The following is a 19,465-nucleotide window of genomic DNA, read 5'->3' on the forward strand; positions in this document are numbered from 1 at the left end:
TTTTAAATAAAAAGTTAAAGCTCATGTAGGCTTGTTTTTAAATCAGTTATTCCCAATCTTGTACCCCTCTTATCTGGACCCCCGTCACATATTAAGACTTTGCTCCAAGTACATTGTAATTACAACATGAGAAAAAGAAGTGAGATGATGCAATTATAGAGCCAAAAAGTGGGCACAATGAGGAGGTTGGGGTGGATGGATGGGTCAAAAATGATTGGACCATGAGAGGACTGGTTTTTGTTTCCCATTTCAAAGTGATAGTCAGTATTGTCTCTTTTAATCATGACAATTCAATAACCTTTGATCCTTAACCACGTTATTGTAACATGATTCATAACCGTCTAAGACAACGAACATCCTCTAAGCCAAACTCTAACCCTCCCCCCCTTTATTTTAGTAACTAATTAATACATTTTCTTTAAAAAAAAAAAAAGATGCAAAAAGTCTAATAGTCCAGAGTCTATCAGAACCATCAGAGCAGATTTATATTGTGACTCTTCAGAGGGGCTCGAGCCGTAGGTCGGGAACCACTGAACTGCAACAGCACACCTATAACACTAAATACACATTCATGAATAAGTATTTATAATATACAATATATGATTTAATATTATATAATTTGTGCAATATATTTAATTATTTAATTACTCCATCTGTATTGTATTGTATACAATACAAATACACCGTGCAATTCAAAACTATTCTGCCTGTATATACCATATTTGTTTAGTCATATTTAGTTATTGTGGATTTGCACTGTAATTACTTACTTACTACTGTATTACTTATTTCTTATTTAGCTACATTGTTTCTTTTTTGTACTATGTTGTTTTTACTCGTTTGTAAGGTGTGCACTATCTACTACGCTGCTGTAATCCTGTAAATGTATCCACTGCGGGACTAATAAAGGATTATTTTATTTGAGCTTATTTTATCTTAATCTCATAATGTCACAAATCAGTCATGGGGGACTTTTGTAATAATGACTTTTACTTTGGATATTTTTAGTTGGCTACTTTTGCATATAAACATGCTGTATTTTACTTTTTAAATAGAGGCTGTATTTGTAACAATACAGTATAATTGGACATTAATATAGGCATAAATTTAAAGTTAGTGATCTGAATATTTTTTTCAACACTGCCTGTAAGATATCTATTTAACATACCTACATAAAACAGACTTAGCTCATATATACAGTATCTGTTATGTGACTCGCATACTCACTCACTTTTTTTTGTTGATAACGCATTTCACGAACAGTCCAGTCATTGTGTGTCTGTGGATGCTGAGATGGATCCGGTGATGGCTGGTGAAGCGACCAGGACTCCTCCCCTCTGACTGATCTGGAGCCTGTCAGCTCAGTCCGCTTCTGTCCTCATGCAGCAAAGCTTCTGCTGCCAATTATGGACAGCTGACATCGATATATTGAGTGACTGTGCGCTGGAACTACGTGGAAATATTTCACCGGATCACAAAAATAGTGAATATTAAAACATTACATTTCTGTTTGGGAAGATGGGAGTACACCGGAGCAATCAGAGGAGAATTGCTGCTTTGATCGGCTCGTATAAATCGGCGTAAAAGGCTTCAAAAAGGTGAGTAACCAGCTGACTTGGTTTATTGGGACACTTTGAAGTCATTTGAATGTAGAAATCTGCACTTTATTGTTTTATGTTCTTAACAGGGAATTACAACAAGTATAAACCACTTGTTGAGTTTTTACAAAGATACACAAAAATGACTTAAATGCATAATATATTTGAAAGCAAAGTGAATTATTTTCATTATGTTTTTATTATAAGCCCACTAAAGAGCCTTATGTGCAAAACTAGTATTAAACTGCGTTAAAAAAAAATCATGATCAAATCATCAAGTCAATTTACTTGTTTGCATTTAGTTCAAATAAAAAAAATAGAAAAAAAGAGATGCACATTCGAGGAAAGGGTCTCTTACACAATATTACCACAAGGCCCGAACCTCTTAGCCAGTTTGTGGTGCTTGATCTTGGGTTGGTGCATCTCCAGGGTGTTTAGAATTTAGGTTTTTTTGGGTTTGATTTTAAAGGGCTTTACATTTAAATGTCAGATGGTGTGCAGTAATTTGAGTGGTTTTATTAATGAACTTGTATTTTATCTTTTTATATTGTATCTGTGAAATAGCTCTGCGCATTACGGTGATTGTCACCAGAAATCTAACATAATCATAAGGGTTCTTTTTAAACTGTCGAATCGCAGATATTTGATACCAGAATGCAGGAAGCGACAGAATTCATTTGTGGTTGTCATGCAAGAACATTAAAACTTCAACACATCACAAACTAGTCATATCACTATAACAACACTGATTTGTTATAACCTTTGCTCTCCGTGAAGCGCATCATTAATATGCACTGTCCAAATGAGCAAAAGTGCTACGTGGTTGGGAGATGATGCTGTAACTTTTAGTGCACACCCACACTGTTGGCTTTTCATCATCCTTCAAGCACTCAGCCCTCTTGACCATTCTGGCAGTGTGATTTAATTTACTGGAGGTTGCTTAACTCCCTGGTATTAGCACTAATCTACATGAGTGCACGTGTTACAACCACCGGTGTTCCCCAGAGATCAGTGAGTCATTATTTACCACGAGACAATAACAACAAAAACTATTATTTGAAGATAAAACATGATTAAACCTCACTTTATATGTGGCACTTTAAGAATCCTAATTTGTTCTCAAACCCTTAAATCTGTCTGCACTGGATCTAAATATAAAAACCTTATTTTTTTTTTTTTAATGCAGCTCCCGGAGCAGCCCTGGCTGACCTGGCTGTTCCGACTGTACCTGGCTTCAGCCACATACAGTTGTACCTGTTCTTTAATTGGTGCCCTAATAGACTTATCTCGCTGCATACACCACTGAACATAGCAACTCCAGTCCACCTTTAAGCCATAGCTTAGTTATTTTAAAAGCCAGCTGATGGTTCACAGTGAGAGGGCACTGATCCTGTTTAGTGTTTAAGGATATAATCAGGATGTATTATTAGGTGCTACTCTCAGACAGACGGGGAAAAGAGGCGCTTAAGAAAACAACTCATGAGTCACTTTTTCTTTTATGTTGGATGTCAGGCTGATTTATCAGAATATTTCAGTCTGTGTTTTTCTCTCCAGGCCAGCAGAGCCAGACACAACAAGATGGCGAAAGTCCGCAGTGAAAACTCCTTTTCAACCCGACAGCGGCTGCCCACCAACACGTCGGACGATGAGCTAGCTGTTATTGAAAATGGGGACAGCAGGTCTGATATGAACCATCAGTCATGACAGGATTTGGGGTTCAAATTTGATCCCGTGTCAGTGTATTGCTTATGTAATAATTTGGCAGTTGTTTTGTGCGATCTGGTTAATATAACTTTGCACCACCTGCTTACTTCTAGGGCCCACAGAGACTCATTTACAGGTGCCGGGGTGATGGCCAGGTAAACGTCTAGACTGTAATACTTTAAAGTTCTTAGCAAGTATTTACCAGTGGTGGAAAGTAAATGTACAATTCTAAGAACTTTCTGTGAGTGCCTCCTTTGTTACTAGTTACATTTCAGATGATAGGTAGGGTAGGTAGGTATTTACTTTATTAATCCCCGAGGGGACATTTTTTTGATGCAGCCGGGTCTCATCCCACAGGGTCAAAAATGGTGCTTTGTCTATTAAACACCTCATTATTAGGTTCAGGAAAAGATCGTCGGTTACTTTGTTACTTAAAAGAAACCCACGCTGATTTTTGCTAACTTAGGGACTCAAATAACCATCTCCTCGTAAAAGTCCTGTGTTTGTCCCGTCTAGCCACCGCCAGCCTAGTCCTTCCCAAGACCCTTTTGTTTGCCATCACACGACTTCCCTGTTCCACCTGGGAGGTTACGGTAAAGGCACTTTGTGCCAATCTCAGCTTTGACAGAACTGCGGCATTTGAAGCCCTGGGAGTGAGAACGAGCTGAATAATCAGAAACTTAAAATAAATGTCATTGCTTTAGATCAAACCTTTTTGGTTTCTGAAACCTTTCCAAAAAAGCAAATACAGATGTGACCCTACAAGGTGGCCTAACGTCTAAGTTGAGAAGCTCTGATAGATAAACTGGTTATCTCTTGAACGGCTACATGCAGCATTTGTTTACACATCAGTCTCTAACAATGTAATACATTTTACTGATAATTCTTCTGTACTTTTACGTAAAGGAACAGTGTTTTTGATTTAGTGGCAGCTACTGTAGCAATGATTTTGCAGATTGCAACCAACTAAATACAACTTACATCACCCTCAAGGTCCAAGCGTAGAGGAGAATCAATATGAAGGGCTCAAACACAACGATTCTTAGTTTTGATTATACACTCATGAAAACATTATTATGAATGTTATATTCCCTTTCTACCAATAGATCCTATAAATGTAACACCCTGAACCTTTATGTGTAGGATCTTACAACTTCCTCCACCACTGGTATTTACATAAAGTGTACGTTTATGTTACAATTAGTCTGTTTCTAGCCTAGACGGGTGTCACTTTGTGCTCTTTTACCTCCCACTGACTCTGTAGGGTGTCTTACTTCTTCTTCATGCTGCGTAACTGGGCGTCTCACAGAATGAATCCCGCAGAAGAGAGGCACGATTCTTTCCTCGAGCGCTTCAGAGGCCCCGAGCTCAAAGAAGCATCAAGTCGAGAGTGCAATGCCCAGTCTGTGGGCAATAATGACACACTCTGCAAGAGAAAGTAAGCATGGTATGGCAGCGCTGCCAGTGGTCACGCTCTTAAAGTTGGAGTGATTTTCCGAGGCTCACAGTGACCGTATGGTTCCTTTTGTTTGAAAAAAGTTCAAACAGATTCACCAAACGGAACAAATAACCTGCAGTACACAAGAATCAACCAGTTCCTCCAAACGTTGACGCATCAAAGTGAGCTGAAAAGATCGAGAAAATGTCATTAGCGTCACAGTAAAAGGGGAGTTAGTGTCTTTAGCTTCAGTGATGTTTACGCAGATGCCTCAGCTGCATTGTTAGATCGGGAAGAAGATAAACGAGAGCAAAACCACATTCTGTAGACACAAAAACAGCTCAAATCCCAAAACACACCTCCTATGATATCGTTCTGCTGGCTAACCACTTACGGTCCAGCGTGGCAGCACCTCAAATCAAATGTGGTTGTTCACATTTATGCTCAATACCTTGAGTCCTCAAAAAACATGTCCTGTTTTTTTTTTTTTTTTTACAAAGTCATGCCAGTAAGTGGCCACTAGCTACTTACAACATGAATAACTGCAACAACACAGACGAGTAAGTATGCACATATAAAAATCCCAAAATAGAAATAGATTTAGTATTTAGTAGATTTAGTCATTGATCACGCTGGACATCATTAGCATCGTTTGTTTTAGCTAATGTAAGATGACTAATAGCACCAAAAAAAACCTTGAAACCATGTCCTCCAATTCTCCATCCCTCTTTGGTATATCCTCCTGCTTTAAAGAGAAAAAAACCCCTCTGTTCAGGCTTTTGATGTTGCAAGGTATGATGTGGGTTGCACTGGTTAAACCTCCAGGGAAACGACTGAAAATTGTTTTTGAGAGGTAAACGGAGAGTAACTTACCTGTTGTGCGATGCCATCTGCTGGATAAACGTATGACCTGCATCAAATCTTCCAACAAACACTTGAACGCAAAACTGTGAAACCCCAAAGTACCCCCAGCTCTTATAGTTTGGTAGCCCCCTGACAGCCCCTCGTAAACCACCTCCCTATTCACCACCACAAAAAATAAACTTGTGATTCATAGCAAAAAAGAGGAGATTAAAAAAGATGAGAAAAAGGAGGAGGAGAAAAAAGACGAGAAGAAGGATGGGGATAAGAAGGAAGAGGAAAAGAAGGACGAGAAGAAGGATGAGAAAAAAGATGAGAAGAAAGATGAGAAAAAAGATGAGAAAAAAGATGATAAGAAAGATGAGAAAAAGAAAGAAGAACCCCCGTAAGTACCCCATCAGGTGCACCAAGTCTATTTCTGAAATTTAGTTTCAGAAAACAAGTGTCTTTCATATTAGTGAGAAAAAAAAAATCAACAAACTCTTGCGACAACGTCAGTTAATGCTAAGTTGTTTTCAGGAAAGAAATCTGGATTATGGATCCAGCCACGGACCAGTACTACAAATGGCTGACCGTCATCGCAGGCCCGGTGTTTTATAACCTGATGATGATTGTAACGAGGTAATGTCCACATCACAAATTAACAGCCCATTCTTTCTTCAGTGGGACGCTGACAGATTTATCTTTGTCTTCTAGGTCCTGCTTTAATGAACTTCAGGACTCCTACACAAAACTGTGGCTCGTCCTGGACTACGCCGCAGACTTAGTCTACTATGGAGACACATTCGTCAGATCAAGAACAGGTCAGCTTCTTGAAAAGGATTTGGGAAAGAATGTATTTGTATTACATTTTGTGTCCATAGCAGTTTGGGATTTGTTTTTTCTAATTTTGTGTTTGGATCTCAGGTTACTTGGAACAAGGCCTGCTGGTAAAAGATTCCAAAAAACTGAGAGATAAATACAAAACAACATCTCAGTTTAAATATGACATGATTTCAATGATACCCACTGATCTGCTGTTCCTGAGATTCGGATATAACAACCCCGAGTTTAGATTCAACCGTCTTTGCAAAATGCCGAGGCTTTTTGAGTTCTTTGAGCGGACTGAAACCCGAACCAGCTTCCCGAACATGTTCCGTATCAGCAATCTTGTACTTTACATCCTTATTATTATCCATTGGAACGCTTGTGTCTTTTTTGCAATTTCGAAAACAATTGGTTTTGGGACGGACACTTGGGTATACCCCAATATCAGCCACCCAGAGCACGGCCGCTTGGCAAGAAAGTACATTTACTCTCTATACTGGTCGACGCTGACCCTCACCACCATTGGAGAGACCCCTCCACCCGTACAGGATGTTGAATTTATCTTTGTCATTGCCGACTTCCTCACTGGTGTGCTGATTTTTGCTAGTATCGTCGGTAACGTCGGTGCCATGATCTCGAACATGAACGCCTCTCGTGCCGAGTTTCAGGCGAAGATCGACTCCATAAAGCAGTACATGCAGTTTCGAAAGGTGACCAAAGACCTGGAGGCCAGGGTCATCAAGTGGTTTGACTACCTGTGGACTGAGAAGAAGACCTGTGATGAGAAAGAGGTCTTGAAAAACCTACCTGACAAGCTTAAGGCTGAGATTGCCATCAATGTCCATTTGGATACGCTGAAGAAAGTGCGCATTTTCCAGGATTGTGAAGCCGGTCTTTTGATAGAACTGGTGCTCAAGCTGCAGCCACAAGTGTTCAGCCCTGGAGATTACATCTGTAAGAAGGGAGATATTGGCAGGGAGATGTACATCATCAAAGAGGGGAAGCTGGCGGTGGTGGCGGATGATGGAGTTACTCAGTTTGTTGTGCTCAGTGATGGCGCATACTTTGGGGAAATCAGTATCTTGGGTATCAAGGGCAGTAAAGCGGGCAACAGAAGAACGGCCAACATCAGAAGCGTAGGTTACTCTGATCTCTTTGCCCTGTCCAAAGACGACTTGGTGGAGGCGCTTACTGAATATCCGGATGCCAAGAAGGCGCTGGAAGAGAAGGGTAAAGCCATCCTGATGAAAGACAACCTCATTGATGAGGCCATAGCGAATGCCGGCGCCGACCCCAAAGACACGGAAGAGAAGATCATTAAACTGCAGGGCAACCTGGACACCATGCAGACCAAGTTCGCCCAGCTGATGGCGGAGTTCACCTCCAGCCAGACGAGGATGAAGCAGAGGGTCGCTGAGATGGAGGCCAAAGTGAAATCCATACAACCAGGGGACTTGTCTGAGGTGGTGGCCGACAAAGACAAAAAAGTCCAGTAATATCCTACCCGAGAACTTTACGAGGAACAAAGGAGTGACACTTTTTAAAGGCCCATGTTTATATCTATTTGTACGTCATGTTTGTTATCATCAATGTGTCAAATTGTGTACAGTTTATGGAGCAAAAAAAAAAAAAATATATATATATATATATTTTATTTTTTGTGTGTGTATGCTATGACTGACAGCCAATTTCATTTTGTCATAAAACTACTTGAGTATCTTGAGCAGAAGCACGTGTGTATGAAAAAAAAAAGGCTTTTCAAAGCCTTAGATTATGGACATGTTTTTTGACATTTTGACATTATATTTTTTATATTGTTTGACATGTTTTTTGACATTCGAGTTGACATTTTTCCCAGAGAAATACATTGATCTCTATCTAAAATATTAATGATAATTCTTACACAAAATGCAACTGCAATGTCAATTTGACACTATGAAAATGTAAAAGAATTATCCAAAATGCCAGTCCCGCTTGTAAGTTACTGTCAGCATGCATCAGTTGTAAATCTTATGTGCGAATAAACATTAAAATGTTCATATAACATATACTGAATGTGTCTATATTGTTGTGAAAGAAAACATTTTGGGAAGCACTGTGAACTCGGAGATATATTTTTGGGTTGTTTGTAACTCGTACGTCGTATTAAACTGTTATTATTGACTTTAAAGCCCCTAAAAACTCTTTGAAAACTGACTGGTGCACAGAAGTTTACGACATCAGCCTTTTTCTAGCGAAGCTCCACCCACTTTACACAAAAAACAGAAATCTCTCACGTTAATCCAAACTACGCCAAATTTCACGAAGAATTTTGCCTTCACGTAAGATGCTTTTAGTCACTATAAGAAGCTGAATAAAACAAGGTTTCAGGGCACTTGGACTTGCAATAACGGATGTTTTTGGCCGCCTGAGGGCAGCAGAAACAAGCTATGAACACAACACTTCTCCACTCATTCACGTTTCAGATAAAGGGCAGCATTTGCAATTACAGTCCTATTTGTCCTCCTGAGAAATTAGTGCAAATATTAATCAATTCCATTTTAGCTTTAATAAGATTTTGAGGAAAAAAAAAATCTAAATCTTTAGCATTTAAATTCTCCACTTGTTTCCCCCCCCCTCCCCTCCAAGCTACATACTAACTTTCTCTGCTGTGTGGTGTTAAGTAGGCGGTGGGTTTTCAGAACTGCATGGCAGCAAGACACTCAGTTATGAAAGCAGCAAGAGTAAACTAAAGTGGGTAAAATTGCAGACTGTGAAAACATAAACAATGAATTGAAAAACGATACGAAGCTTTGCGGAGCGCATGGGGACAGCAGTCATGTGATAACTCTGTGGGTTTGTCATTATGATTGACCGCTTTCACCTCACAAAGTCGTGATAAAATTTTGATATAGAAATTTTGACTACAGCAGCTTTATTTAATACTGTATTAGCAACAACGTTTACAGGTTTTTTTTGAAACATTTATTGACCTTGCATAATAGTAGCTTTAGAGAAGAGTTTCACATTATCTGCACATTCTTAATGTACTGTACCTGAGATATTTGGCCAAATGAAACTTTTCACGTGACTCTTCCTTACATTGGCATTGCACATTTGGCGGCTGCACTTACAAGTGTCCAATCAGTAACAAAAAAAAACCAAGAGAAAAGAACACTTTTTTTTTAGGATGCGAGAGTCTGAACCGACCAATCAGTAAGTACAGTCTGAAACCCTTCGAACTATTGAAAACCAAACTATCACGACAAACAGTATTCATTTCAGATTTAACACAAGAGGCACAACATTAAGTTAAAATTGTTGGGTTATAACCGTAAAATAACCTTAACATCAGTAGACAGGACAAAGTTATATACTGTATAAGCTTGTTAGTGAGGCTATTTGGATTAGGAGTAATATAAAAAGCTTTATCTCAATATATTACAATGACAATCAAGCACCATTATGCCCAGGGCAATCTTGAAGGCAGAGAGCCTGATGACTGAAACTGCTACATTTTAAAGACTGCAAAAACATGAGAAAAGTCAAACTAAATTAATAAATATACTGTATGTGCTTTTTATATGCGCACTTTCACAGTTTCACAAATCAAGAATAATTTAATGTCTGCTCAGAAACAAAACACACGTGAAAAAAATAAATGATTCAGGTGCCTTTTTTAAAGTCTTTGGGAAATCTAATGTATCTGAAAATGACTCTAAAAGGAAGTGAGGCCTCAGTGTGAAAGGCCAACACTAGAATTTGTCTGCAGGAGTTTGGTTAGGCACAGCGTTATTGCAGCACTTAGTTTCGTGGCATTTCCCTATGTGGTTTTGTGATACTCCCTTTTTTGTGTGAAAACCTTCTTTGTGGATCTGTCACAGCATCCCAAACCCTTTGGCATAAGTGATGGCCTTGAGGAGTCTTTCTCTTAGCTTTTCCTTGGAGGAGTATTCAGGGAGCAACAGCGCATTAAAGCAGGTGTGGGAGGTTGGTAGCCTGCAAGGAAAGCAACAAAAGAGGACAAATCTGAAGCGTGTTTGAACATCAACAGACAGCTTTGAATCTTTGACTCTTTTGACTGACGCAAGAACACAGTAACAAACTGTCAGATGTGGGTATTTTCAGCTATGTTGGGTGCTACAATACACACAATGCCTTGTTTAAATCTGATTGTGCTGTACCTGTCTGTGTCAGAGCCGTTCTTGGCGATGATCATTTTTAATTTGCCAAGGCCTCCAACTGGTGCTCTGTCTGTGCCGGTGGTGAACTGAAGAAACAACCTCTTCTGCTCCTCTCCAAATGAGTGAAGAGTTGCCCAGAAATCTCTGTGTGCAGAAAAAACAACAACAACAACCTCTAATCTGCTGATAAAATCTGTCAATTTCATAATGTGACCTTCATTTTTAGACTTAATCAGACTTACTTGATAATTTGACTGTCTTTGCCATAACCTCCATCATATTCTGTTGTCTTTTCCAGTGCTTCAAAGTCAAGTTTCTGCGAAATGACAAGAGATTGCACTGCCAGAAATAAAACACAGGCAACGATTTAGTGATAAAAGTCAAAACTGAGAAGTGTTTTCTCACCCTGCTTCCACAGATAAGCAGCTCTACTTCCTCTGGTCTAAACAAATATTTCAGCGGGGACTCATTTGTGACCATTAAGAAACCTTTTTTGAAGGCTTTGAATTGTCTCTCCACGCTCTTGTTCAGGATGTACTCAGTATACAGATCCACAAACTCCTGTAAATTAAAGATGTATAAAGAAAAGAAAATCGTTATACCGAGGCAATTGTTCATTGTTAAATTACAGTTTTTTCAACAGTGCCACTGTATATTGTTTTTAAATGAGCCGACAGACCGAATGTACCCTGTAGGAAATGCCATGTGTATTACATGATGTCCAGTTATGTCAAACACATCATGTTCCTGTTGCTGTACTTGTCAAATGTACATTTCAGTCAAAAGAAGTACAAGGAAATTGTGCCAGCTATTGCTCCCATATGACTGTGTTGAACAGCTATTCTGCTCTAGAAAGCAGAAACAGAAACTACACATTCAGTTTTAACTGAGTTATGACCAGACTCACACTTTTAGACCTCTTAATTTATCATAAAATATATGATACCATAGAAATGTGAGATTATTGAGGGAAAAATTCACAAACCCAAGAACAACGATAAAAACCAAACAGTAGTTTGTAGAAACTACAGTGACCACAATCCAGCTGCTGAAAGATAGATTTCGCTCAACCTAATTGACCAATGTTTTCCTAATTGAGTATGTTCTTTCACATAAACAGGGCAAAGGCTAAACTTTAAATGATACTGTGGAAACAAAAGTAACACAATTGGTCTTTCTAAAAGCTAACTAGCTGAAAGCTAGCCTGGCATACATGGATTTCATGTGATTTCACATAGTTAATAACATGTAAATAACAACTTATTGTATGGAATTAATGACTCACTTATACTAGCTTACTTTGTAAAAATGGACAAGAGCTCAAGAAGAGGCAATGGCATTTAGTTTGTAGATACCTACTGTGGAGTTGATGCTTAAAAAAGAAAGCACTACATGAATGATTTTTAGATGATATGTAGTCTGTTAAAGTTTAATTTAAGATCTTACAGCATATATTCTGTTACACAGAACTCAAACACCAAACTCTTTTTTAACTTCACTGTTTCAGCAGTTACTGCCCTCTGCTTTTGTAAGGCAGTATTGGATAATAAAAGTATACATTTTGCAAGAAAAATTTAAATAAAGCTAATATCAAGCCACTGTCTTTCTTGTGCACCATCTTCCAGCTTCTGTCCATCAACTACTATGATAGCTTCTTTAGTGCTTGAAATGAAAAAAACTGTTATACAGTAGTTAGTGCAATTTTTATAGCGTGACTAAAATGTTTGTTTTTCTGGCTCATTTGGTCTGTTATGACCATTTGTGGGAAATGTTAGCTCACTTCACGTAGCCATGGCTATATAATTAACGTGAATGAAGCCTGTTTGCTTACTTTATTGCTGTTCTCCAACTGCTACATGCTATGTGCTACTTTTTTAAGGTTTACCAACATCTGGTAACTCTACATGAACGGTGCATTTCAAACATTTCACCTGTCTGTTGTCCTTTGTAACAGGGATCTTGTCGCCCTGCTCCTTTAAGTCATATAATATTGGGTTTCCAAAAAGGTCTGTGTGTGATATCTGGAAGGTGAGCATCATGTCGTCTTCCACATTGTCGGTATAGTCAAGCAAACCCTTCAGACTTTGGTAGAGAACCTGCAAAAGGAAAAATGTTTACTGATTTTACCAGTAAAATACGACACATGCACAGTACAGCTGTGTATAAGCACTTTTGGAGCTACCGGACTGATTTATAGTGTTTCAGTGTGTATTAACTTCGGAGAAAGTTACTATACTGGATGTGAGTCTGACAGGTCCAAGTAGGTCCCTTTCTTTCCCATCAGTTTCCTGTAGACAACCATTGGGAAATGGACGTCCAGGATGCAGTTGTTGTAAATTGCAAGCCCCAAGACAATTCCAATAAGAGTGTACTGTGCTTCATTCTCCAGAGAGGATGAATTAAACCAGAAAAGTTTCGTAATGTCGTCATAGGTGAACATTCCTGTTCAGATAGTCAGAAAGAGAGAGAAAAACACAAAGAATAATGAACCACTTGGAGCAAATTTGACTTTTGCAGTGTTAGATGAAAAGGCCTGATACCACTGTCATGTCAGTACAATATATGTGAGGCTACAACTTAACTTCGCATAAAGACTAGAAAATAGGTGAACTAGCTAGCTTGCTTTTGTCCAAAGGTAAAAAAAAATTAATAAAAAAAAAAATCAGAAGAGAGCTATCTAATGTTATGTGTCTAGTTTGCATGAAAAATCGTAAGTCTGAACACTACTAGGTTAATGTGAGTTTGTCTGGCAACCAACTAAGAAATAGTTTAGAAAAAACCTGCCCATAAATGATGTTTTTACACTTATGTTTTCATTAAAAATAAAAGATATAGTTTGATAAAGTGTTGGTAGGCATATTTTCCTGTTACCTTCTGACAAAGCAAAGCTAACTGTTCCTCTATGTTTCTAGTCTAAATTAAGCTAACATGTTCTGGCTCCAGCTTCTTAATTAACGGACAGAGATGAGAGTGGTATCAATATTTTCATCTAACGCTCAGCAAAAAAAAGCACATTTCCCCAAATTATTATTATTCTTTTAATGTAATATATGCGTTTGGGTAGTCAAAAGGTTCTGAGACTGCTCCTGTTCAATGCAAGTGCAGCGCAATGCTGAAACAGGGGGGGTGCTATAAGCTTCTTCGGAAAAATATTCCAAATGACGTCGCTTGATCAGCATCAGTGCCAGAGTGACACGAGTTCTTGTGAGCAGTGGTACAGCGCATTTGCGATCTCACTAAAAACATGAGCACGGACCGCACATCAAACTTGGCGTCAAACTCGGAAAAATCGGTAACGGAGGCCCTTTAAATTCTTCACAAAAAAAAAATCAATGGCAATGAAGCAATGAGCTGGGCGGGGTGCTCAAGAGGGCCAGAACGGTACTGTCCAAGACCGAAGAAGGCCAGACAGCTTAGAAGTACAACCAAGTTGGTTTTCTTTGACAGTCCGTGTATTTGTCCTCCAGGGTCAGACGCCCGCTCACGAGTTTCTCATCGGTAACAACACAACTACTCATCAGGTTTGGCTCCCCGCGACTTCTTTCTGTTCTCCAAAAGTTTGGTAATGATATATACTCACGAAGGTTACAGCTTCCCCCTTGCTCCATGCACATCACATTGCTTCACTCTGTTCGCATGCAACAGGAGCAGTTATGTAAAACAGTTATACACAGGAACCAAGCACACACAAGGTCTATTTAGGATTTCAAAAGTCTCACCGATGTCGGGATTGAAAATTTCCTCCAAAACCAACAGAAAAAACTCCTTTGAAACTCCTCCTTCGTCGACACCTTGCTCCCCCTCAAACTCAACAAACAGCTGCTTCTTCAGGTCAGACGGGTTCTCCATGGAGATCATCTCCAGCTGCAACACAAGGAGGGATTGTATTATTTCATAAATACAGTGGCACTGGTCCCCGAGTTTGACATCCCATGTACATGGGACAGTAACACGGCGTGCTGGGACTCACTCTGACGAGGGCGTCGTCGATGATGTGGTCTCTGCGTACTTTGAGCTTGAGATAGGGGTTGGGCTGCTGGCCCTGCACCATGCTGTAGAGGGCCGTGAGGCGCCGCTCGCTGTACATCCTGATCCTGTTGTCATAGTACAGCCCTTGGTTCTTTGTGATTACATTGAGGATGAATGGGCAGCTCTGGAAAGAAAATTTAGTTTCGGCGTTGACCTTGAAGAAGGTGAAATCTTTGTCCATCTCGACCACATCGTTCACCGAGTCATTAATGAAGTCCTCGAAGGGGATGAGGGCTCTTATGCTGTCCATGGGTCGGACGCCCAGCTCTTTCTCCAGAGGGTCAGCCTGGGGTCCCTTCTTATAGAGCCGCTCCTCACCTAGCAACTCGTGCAGCGTCAGCTCATCAGAATCGGAGTCTTCGTCCTCCTCCTCGTTGTGCTCTACGTCCTTGTCACCGCCCAGGATACTTGCATAGAAAATGACCTTTAAACACTTGGTCGCCGCCACCACGGTCTCGTCGTCATTTACCAGATTTTCAGCATCGTATTCATTGCTAACAACCGTGAAGGTGATGAGTTGCTGGAAGGTCTCCATCATACGGCGGACGTGCGGGAGGCCGTGCGTCGACCAGAGCTTCGACAGCCTGGCGAGCGCGGCCACCGGCAGTTTGCTCATGGCCTTGCAGAACTGCGGTAACGCCACCTCGAGGTACTCCGGGCTGTGAAGGTTACTGTTCTCCATCACGATGATGAAAATATTCAAGTAATCTGGGGTTGTGTCGTACACGTCAAGATATTCCAGGTCGAGTTCCACGTTGGGAGTGAGGTAAATGAGCGCGTTCACGAGGGCTGCCTCCACCTGGTCGATGGAGAGGAGTCGGTCGTAGACTCTCCTCACCGCGTCGATGTCCACCGTGATCTCACCGGACTCGGACATTTCATCTGGAGCCTCATCTGGCAAAGCAGCAGCAGAGGAGGCGCCCAGTTCCTCGAAGGTTTTCTCACTGTTTTTCGCCACGTGTGTTGGTGTAAAAGCGTCGAGGCTTTCGTCGGCGTTGGGATCATCCTTCCTGAAACTCTTCATCAGAGCTTCTGCGTTAGAGAAAACCCTGCCGACGACGCGGACCAGAGGGGAGTAATCCTTTTCTTCCTCACAGACACTCAGGATCATACACACTGTGCTCTCTGTGAGGTGATGAACATCTGCAACAAAACAGCAAAATCAAAACCGGATCACGAATTGGTTCAGCATCCATAAGAGTCAAGAAGAGTCCGTTTTACGGTACCTGACAGGTCCTCTTTGGATGAACAGAGGTCTTCGTCGCACATCTTACTGTCCAGCTGAGTGTTTCCGTCAGCTCTGGACGGGATGGGGGCGTAATAATCACACAGTTTGGCATTAATCTTAAACAGCTCGAGCGCTTTGGCAGCTGCTGAATTGTTATCCAAAGGTTGAAAATCACAACATGAGGCGCAAAACTCATTCGTGCAGTTGCCATTTCCACAGCCTTCAGTTAACTGCCGAAAGTAGCGCTCAATAAGATGCTTTGCAGTCGCTTTGTTCCTGTACAAGATATTTAAAAAAGAAAGTAAGAGGAGATGTTTGAAAGTCTTGTATGGCCAGAAAAAAACAACAACACATGCTCACAATGCACATAATAAAGTGTATACAAAACATAAACCTTGGTACCGTAGAGAATTGGATATTTAACAAGCATTAACACACATGTTCTTGTTTTGAGAGTCTCAGACACTTTGGATCAAAGACATGAATGAAACGAAAAATTCATCAGGTGGTTTAGTAACAAAAATATTAGTTTAAATACTCGCTTGTGTTTTAGTTTAGCGTCTACGCGTGCAAGTGCAAAAAGAGTGACTTACATTCGGATGGATTCAGATACCCTTCTGCAGGCCTGGAGGATAGTCCTCTGAAAGAAGAGGGAGGCAAAAATGTGAGATTATATTTGCTGTAAATGCACAGCTCAGTCTATCGTGATAAATTATCAGGGATTGGTCACCTGATGATGTTTTGAGACCAATGTTTTGCACATTAATCGTCAACTATTAATCATAGCTTAAAAACTGTTACGTATCAGATTTAATACTCTGGTATTATGGTACTATTGTCAGAATCAAGATATCCATAATATCAACCCGGCTAATCAAAAGGACAGAGATATCTGTAATTTAGTTTTAACTTGTCAAAAAAATGAATTACAGATGTCAGCATTGACATCACCGAGATTGTCACACGTCCTAAATGACAATTGCAGATATCCATCATTCAGTTTTGACTATTTCAAACGTCATTATGACCTGTTCACATTGTTGTGCATTATGTTTCTATCCCACTGGATATTCTGGATATTATCCATTGGATATAGACCTGGAAAAGCATTTGAACTCTTGTTAGCAAGAAGCGATGGCAGTTGCAGCTGTTGATAAGAGAAAAATGAGTCTTCGGTAAATCAGGAGGCTGCAGTGTTGGAAACACAAACTTCATGCTACCGACAGGTCAGTGAGGGGCTTATCACATGGTAACAGATCCATCGCAGGTTTGAATAGCAAGCCGCTCCTGCCTCCCACATGCTCTGATATTACTACATATATTTGCAACGTCCTTTCCCAAAGTCCAAATTCGACATCTTGACGAGGCAGAATAGAAGTTATTTATATCTCCAAATTGAGATGTTGAAAATCAAAATAGCTATCACGATACCTATACCTTGATGATAGATATATCTACAATTAAATTATGACTCTTCCTAATTCCAGTTTAAGATATCTATAACATCCTTTTTGACTTGTCAAAATTACAGCTAGGTATCTGCAAAGTCATTCTGGTTAATTAATTGAAGATATGTAAAAAGTAAAGTCAGACAATATCCAATTTTTTTGGGCCTTTCACCAATATATCTGTATCCACACATATGTTGGCCAAAATGTACCAATATGAAAACTTTTCTTCACAGAAAATGATGCAGACAATATTGTAAATTAGAAATTGTTTTTGATAATTATTCATAGTTATTACATTTCCTAAATATTCTACCTCCTTTTTTGTCACAAGTGTCTGATATGTGTTTGATAACCACATCTGAGGGATCATTGCAAAAGCACGTGTTTATATACACTTTATAAAGCCTTCGTATACAGTGTACATGGAGAATATTGGCTGATACATCGATGGATAGCATCCACGTTAAAAGTGAGCTTTTGACCTTTTAGCTTCGCGATACCTGGAAACCCAAAGAGTTAAGCCCAAAGACAGCTGAATAACCACCTGATCTTGCTTGGTGCTACAGCCCACCCCCCCCCCCACCCCCCTTGAATGATAAAACTCAGGTGAAAAAAAACCCAACAACAAATAAAACAAACAGGTGTGGTGGAAATTCTAGGCCTGGGCCCAACCAACCTGCTCCCTTAACACCACCAGTAGTAGTCCGCATCAAACACAGTCTTCAGAGTCTGATGCCATGTTGATCTATTGAAAATCCAGGGTCTCATTAAACAGAGGTGATCTCAGGAGAGCAGCTGAAGTGAAACTGTTGATCTCTGCCTTATTTAACTGCTGAGGTGCCATGTGGTAGCAGGGCTTTCCCGGGAAGGCACGTGCCATCACATGTCATTCAAGGAGTACCATCACGTGTTATTTAGATGTCCCATTTACTGTCATTAAAATCCGAGCTACCCCCCTACACCCCCACCCTCCACCCACCTCCATCAGCTGCTGCCCTTGAGCTGATACCAAGGGTCTCATCAGGAGAGGTGACTGAGCATTAAAACTAATATCTGAGTACACAGATATCTGCGAGTCATACAAACAACACCGATCGCGATTTCCCACCGTGAACTCTTGACGGTGACACCGACACCACCGACACCTTGAACAGCTGACTATGGCGGTGCGTCTAACGGAACAGCTGTTATTGGACAACTTACTCCACTTTTTTTTTTTTTAGCGCCTCGAGCTAGCTTGATTTAAAACTACCGAAAGTCAACACGACGTGAAGCAGCGTCTCGTCTCGTCTCGTCTCGTCTCGTCTCGTCGTCTTCACGTACCAACCTGTGATTTAAAAGCTCGTCCTGGATGTCCGTGTGTCAGTGACAGTGCAAAAAAAAAACAACAACAACCAAAGCTCTCCTCTGTCAGTCGGAGGTCTGCTGCTGAAGCGACATTTGCCTCCCGGTGTCCGTTGCTCCTTTTTTTTTTTTAAAAAAAACAAAACAAAAAATAAACTTATATTTATTTCAATACGTGTTAATAAGGCTCAAATGTGGCGACGCTGGGGAGTGGAAACACTTTTTGTTTGTAACTCAGCAAAATCTCCTCCTTTACTATCTTGTAAACATGAGCGCGATATATCCCGGCATGCAGCGCGAGGTTGTCAAACATCATGCCCCCCTCCTCCTCCTCCTCCCTCCTCCTCCGCGCGCGACCCGCAGAAATAAAATGGGAATAAACAACAATGTATTGTAGCAAAACATGTATCCTCTTCACCGGATTCCTCTTTGTTACATTTATTTACGGAAACATTGTAATTTACACAGTAAAGAAAGTTAAAGGTTTTAAAACACTTTAGAAAGTCTCCTCTACGGTCAAATGTGGACATCAGAGTAGCATTTAAAGCTCTAAATACTTCAATATCTAGCTCCATTTTTAAATAAAAGTGCATAAAGTTTTATTTGAAAAGTAAATTTCAAGTTCCAAAAATAAAAATACCTATTATCACATGAAATTACTGCCTTGTGAATACTGATTGTGTGTAAGTATCATTTAAATATTGAGCTGGTCAAGATAAAGATAAAATACTTGAGTACTTTTGAGTCAAATGTCTTGAAATATGTGAAAGTGTTTCAACTCTGAACAACGCGTCTGTTGAACACAGCCTCTGCTCATTACCAGCCAATACCGTCTACATATA

The 19,465-nt window shown here is 40.2% G+C and overlaps 2 protein-coding genes across 4 annotated transcripts; one reads left to right on the forward strand and one right to left on the reverse strand.

The window, feature by feature from the left end:
* Positions 1–1,373: 1,373 nt before the first annotated feature.
* cnga3a (cyclic nucleotide gated channel subunit alpha 3a) lies at positions 1,374–8,456 on the forward strand. Of its 2 annotated transcripts, XM_069704073.1 has the most exons (9): positions 1,374–1,598; positions 3,153–3,277; positions 3,416–3,457; positions 4,567–4,740; positions 5,241–5,300; positions 5,798–5,986; positions 6,121–6,222; positions 6,298–6,404; positions 6,508–8,456. In XM_069704073.1, the coding sequence occupies exons 2-9, from the start codon at positions 3,177–3,179 to the stop codon at positions 7,902–7,904; spliced, it is 2,172 nt and encodes a 723-aa protein (XP_069560174.1). In that variant the 5' UTR covers positions 1,374–1,598; positions 3,153–3,176; the 3' UTR covers positions 7,905–8,456. The 2 variants fall into 2 exon arrangements, with proteins under 2 accessions (XP_069560174.1, XP_069560173.1); XM_069704072.1 differs by lacking the exons at positions 5,241–5,300; positions 5,798–5,986.
* Positions 8,457–9,305: 849 nt separating this feature from the next.
* Positions 9,306–18,891, reverse strand: ube3a (ubiquitin protein ligase E3A). 2 transcript variants are annotated; one of them, XM_069704071.1, is made up of 11 exons: positions 18,607–18,891; positions 16,422–16,468; positions 15,827–16,104; positions 14,542–15,743; positions 14,291–14,435; positions 12,808–13,013; positions 12,503–12,667; positions 10,977–11,132; positions 10,814–10,887; positions 10,572–10,715; positions 9,306–10,386 (listed from the first exon to the last, which is right to left on the reverse strand). In XM_069704071.1, coding segments are annotated over exons 2-11 (2,493 nt in total). In that variant the 5' UTR covers positions 16,424–16,468; positions 18,607–18,891; the 3' UTR covers positions 9,306–10,265. The 2 variants fall into 2 exon arrangements, with proteins under 2 accessions (XP_069560172.1, XP_069560171.1); XM_069704070.1 differs by lacking the exon at positions 18,607–18,891 and adding an exon at positions 16,927–16,953.
* Between the last annotated feature and the right edge of the window lie 574 nt (positions 18,892–19,465).

The sequence above is a fragment of the Brachyistius frenatus genome, unplaced genomic scaffold (genome assembly GCF_029030835.1).
Source record: "Brachyistius frenatus isolate BFR_SWC_R1_liver_20210118 unplaced genomic scaffold, ASM2903083v1 Contig_49, whole genome shotgun sequence".
NCBI classification, from domain to species: Eukaryota; Metazoa; Chordata; class Actinopteri; family Embiotocidae; genus Brachyistius; species Brachyistius frenatus.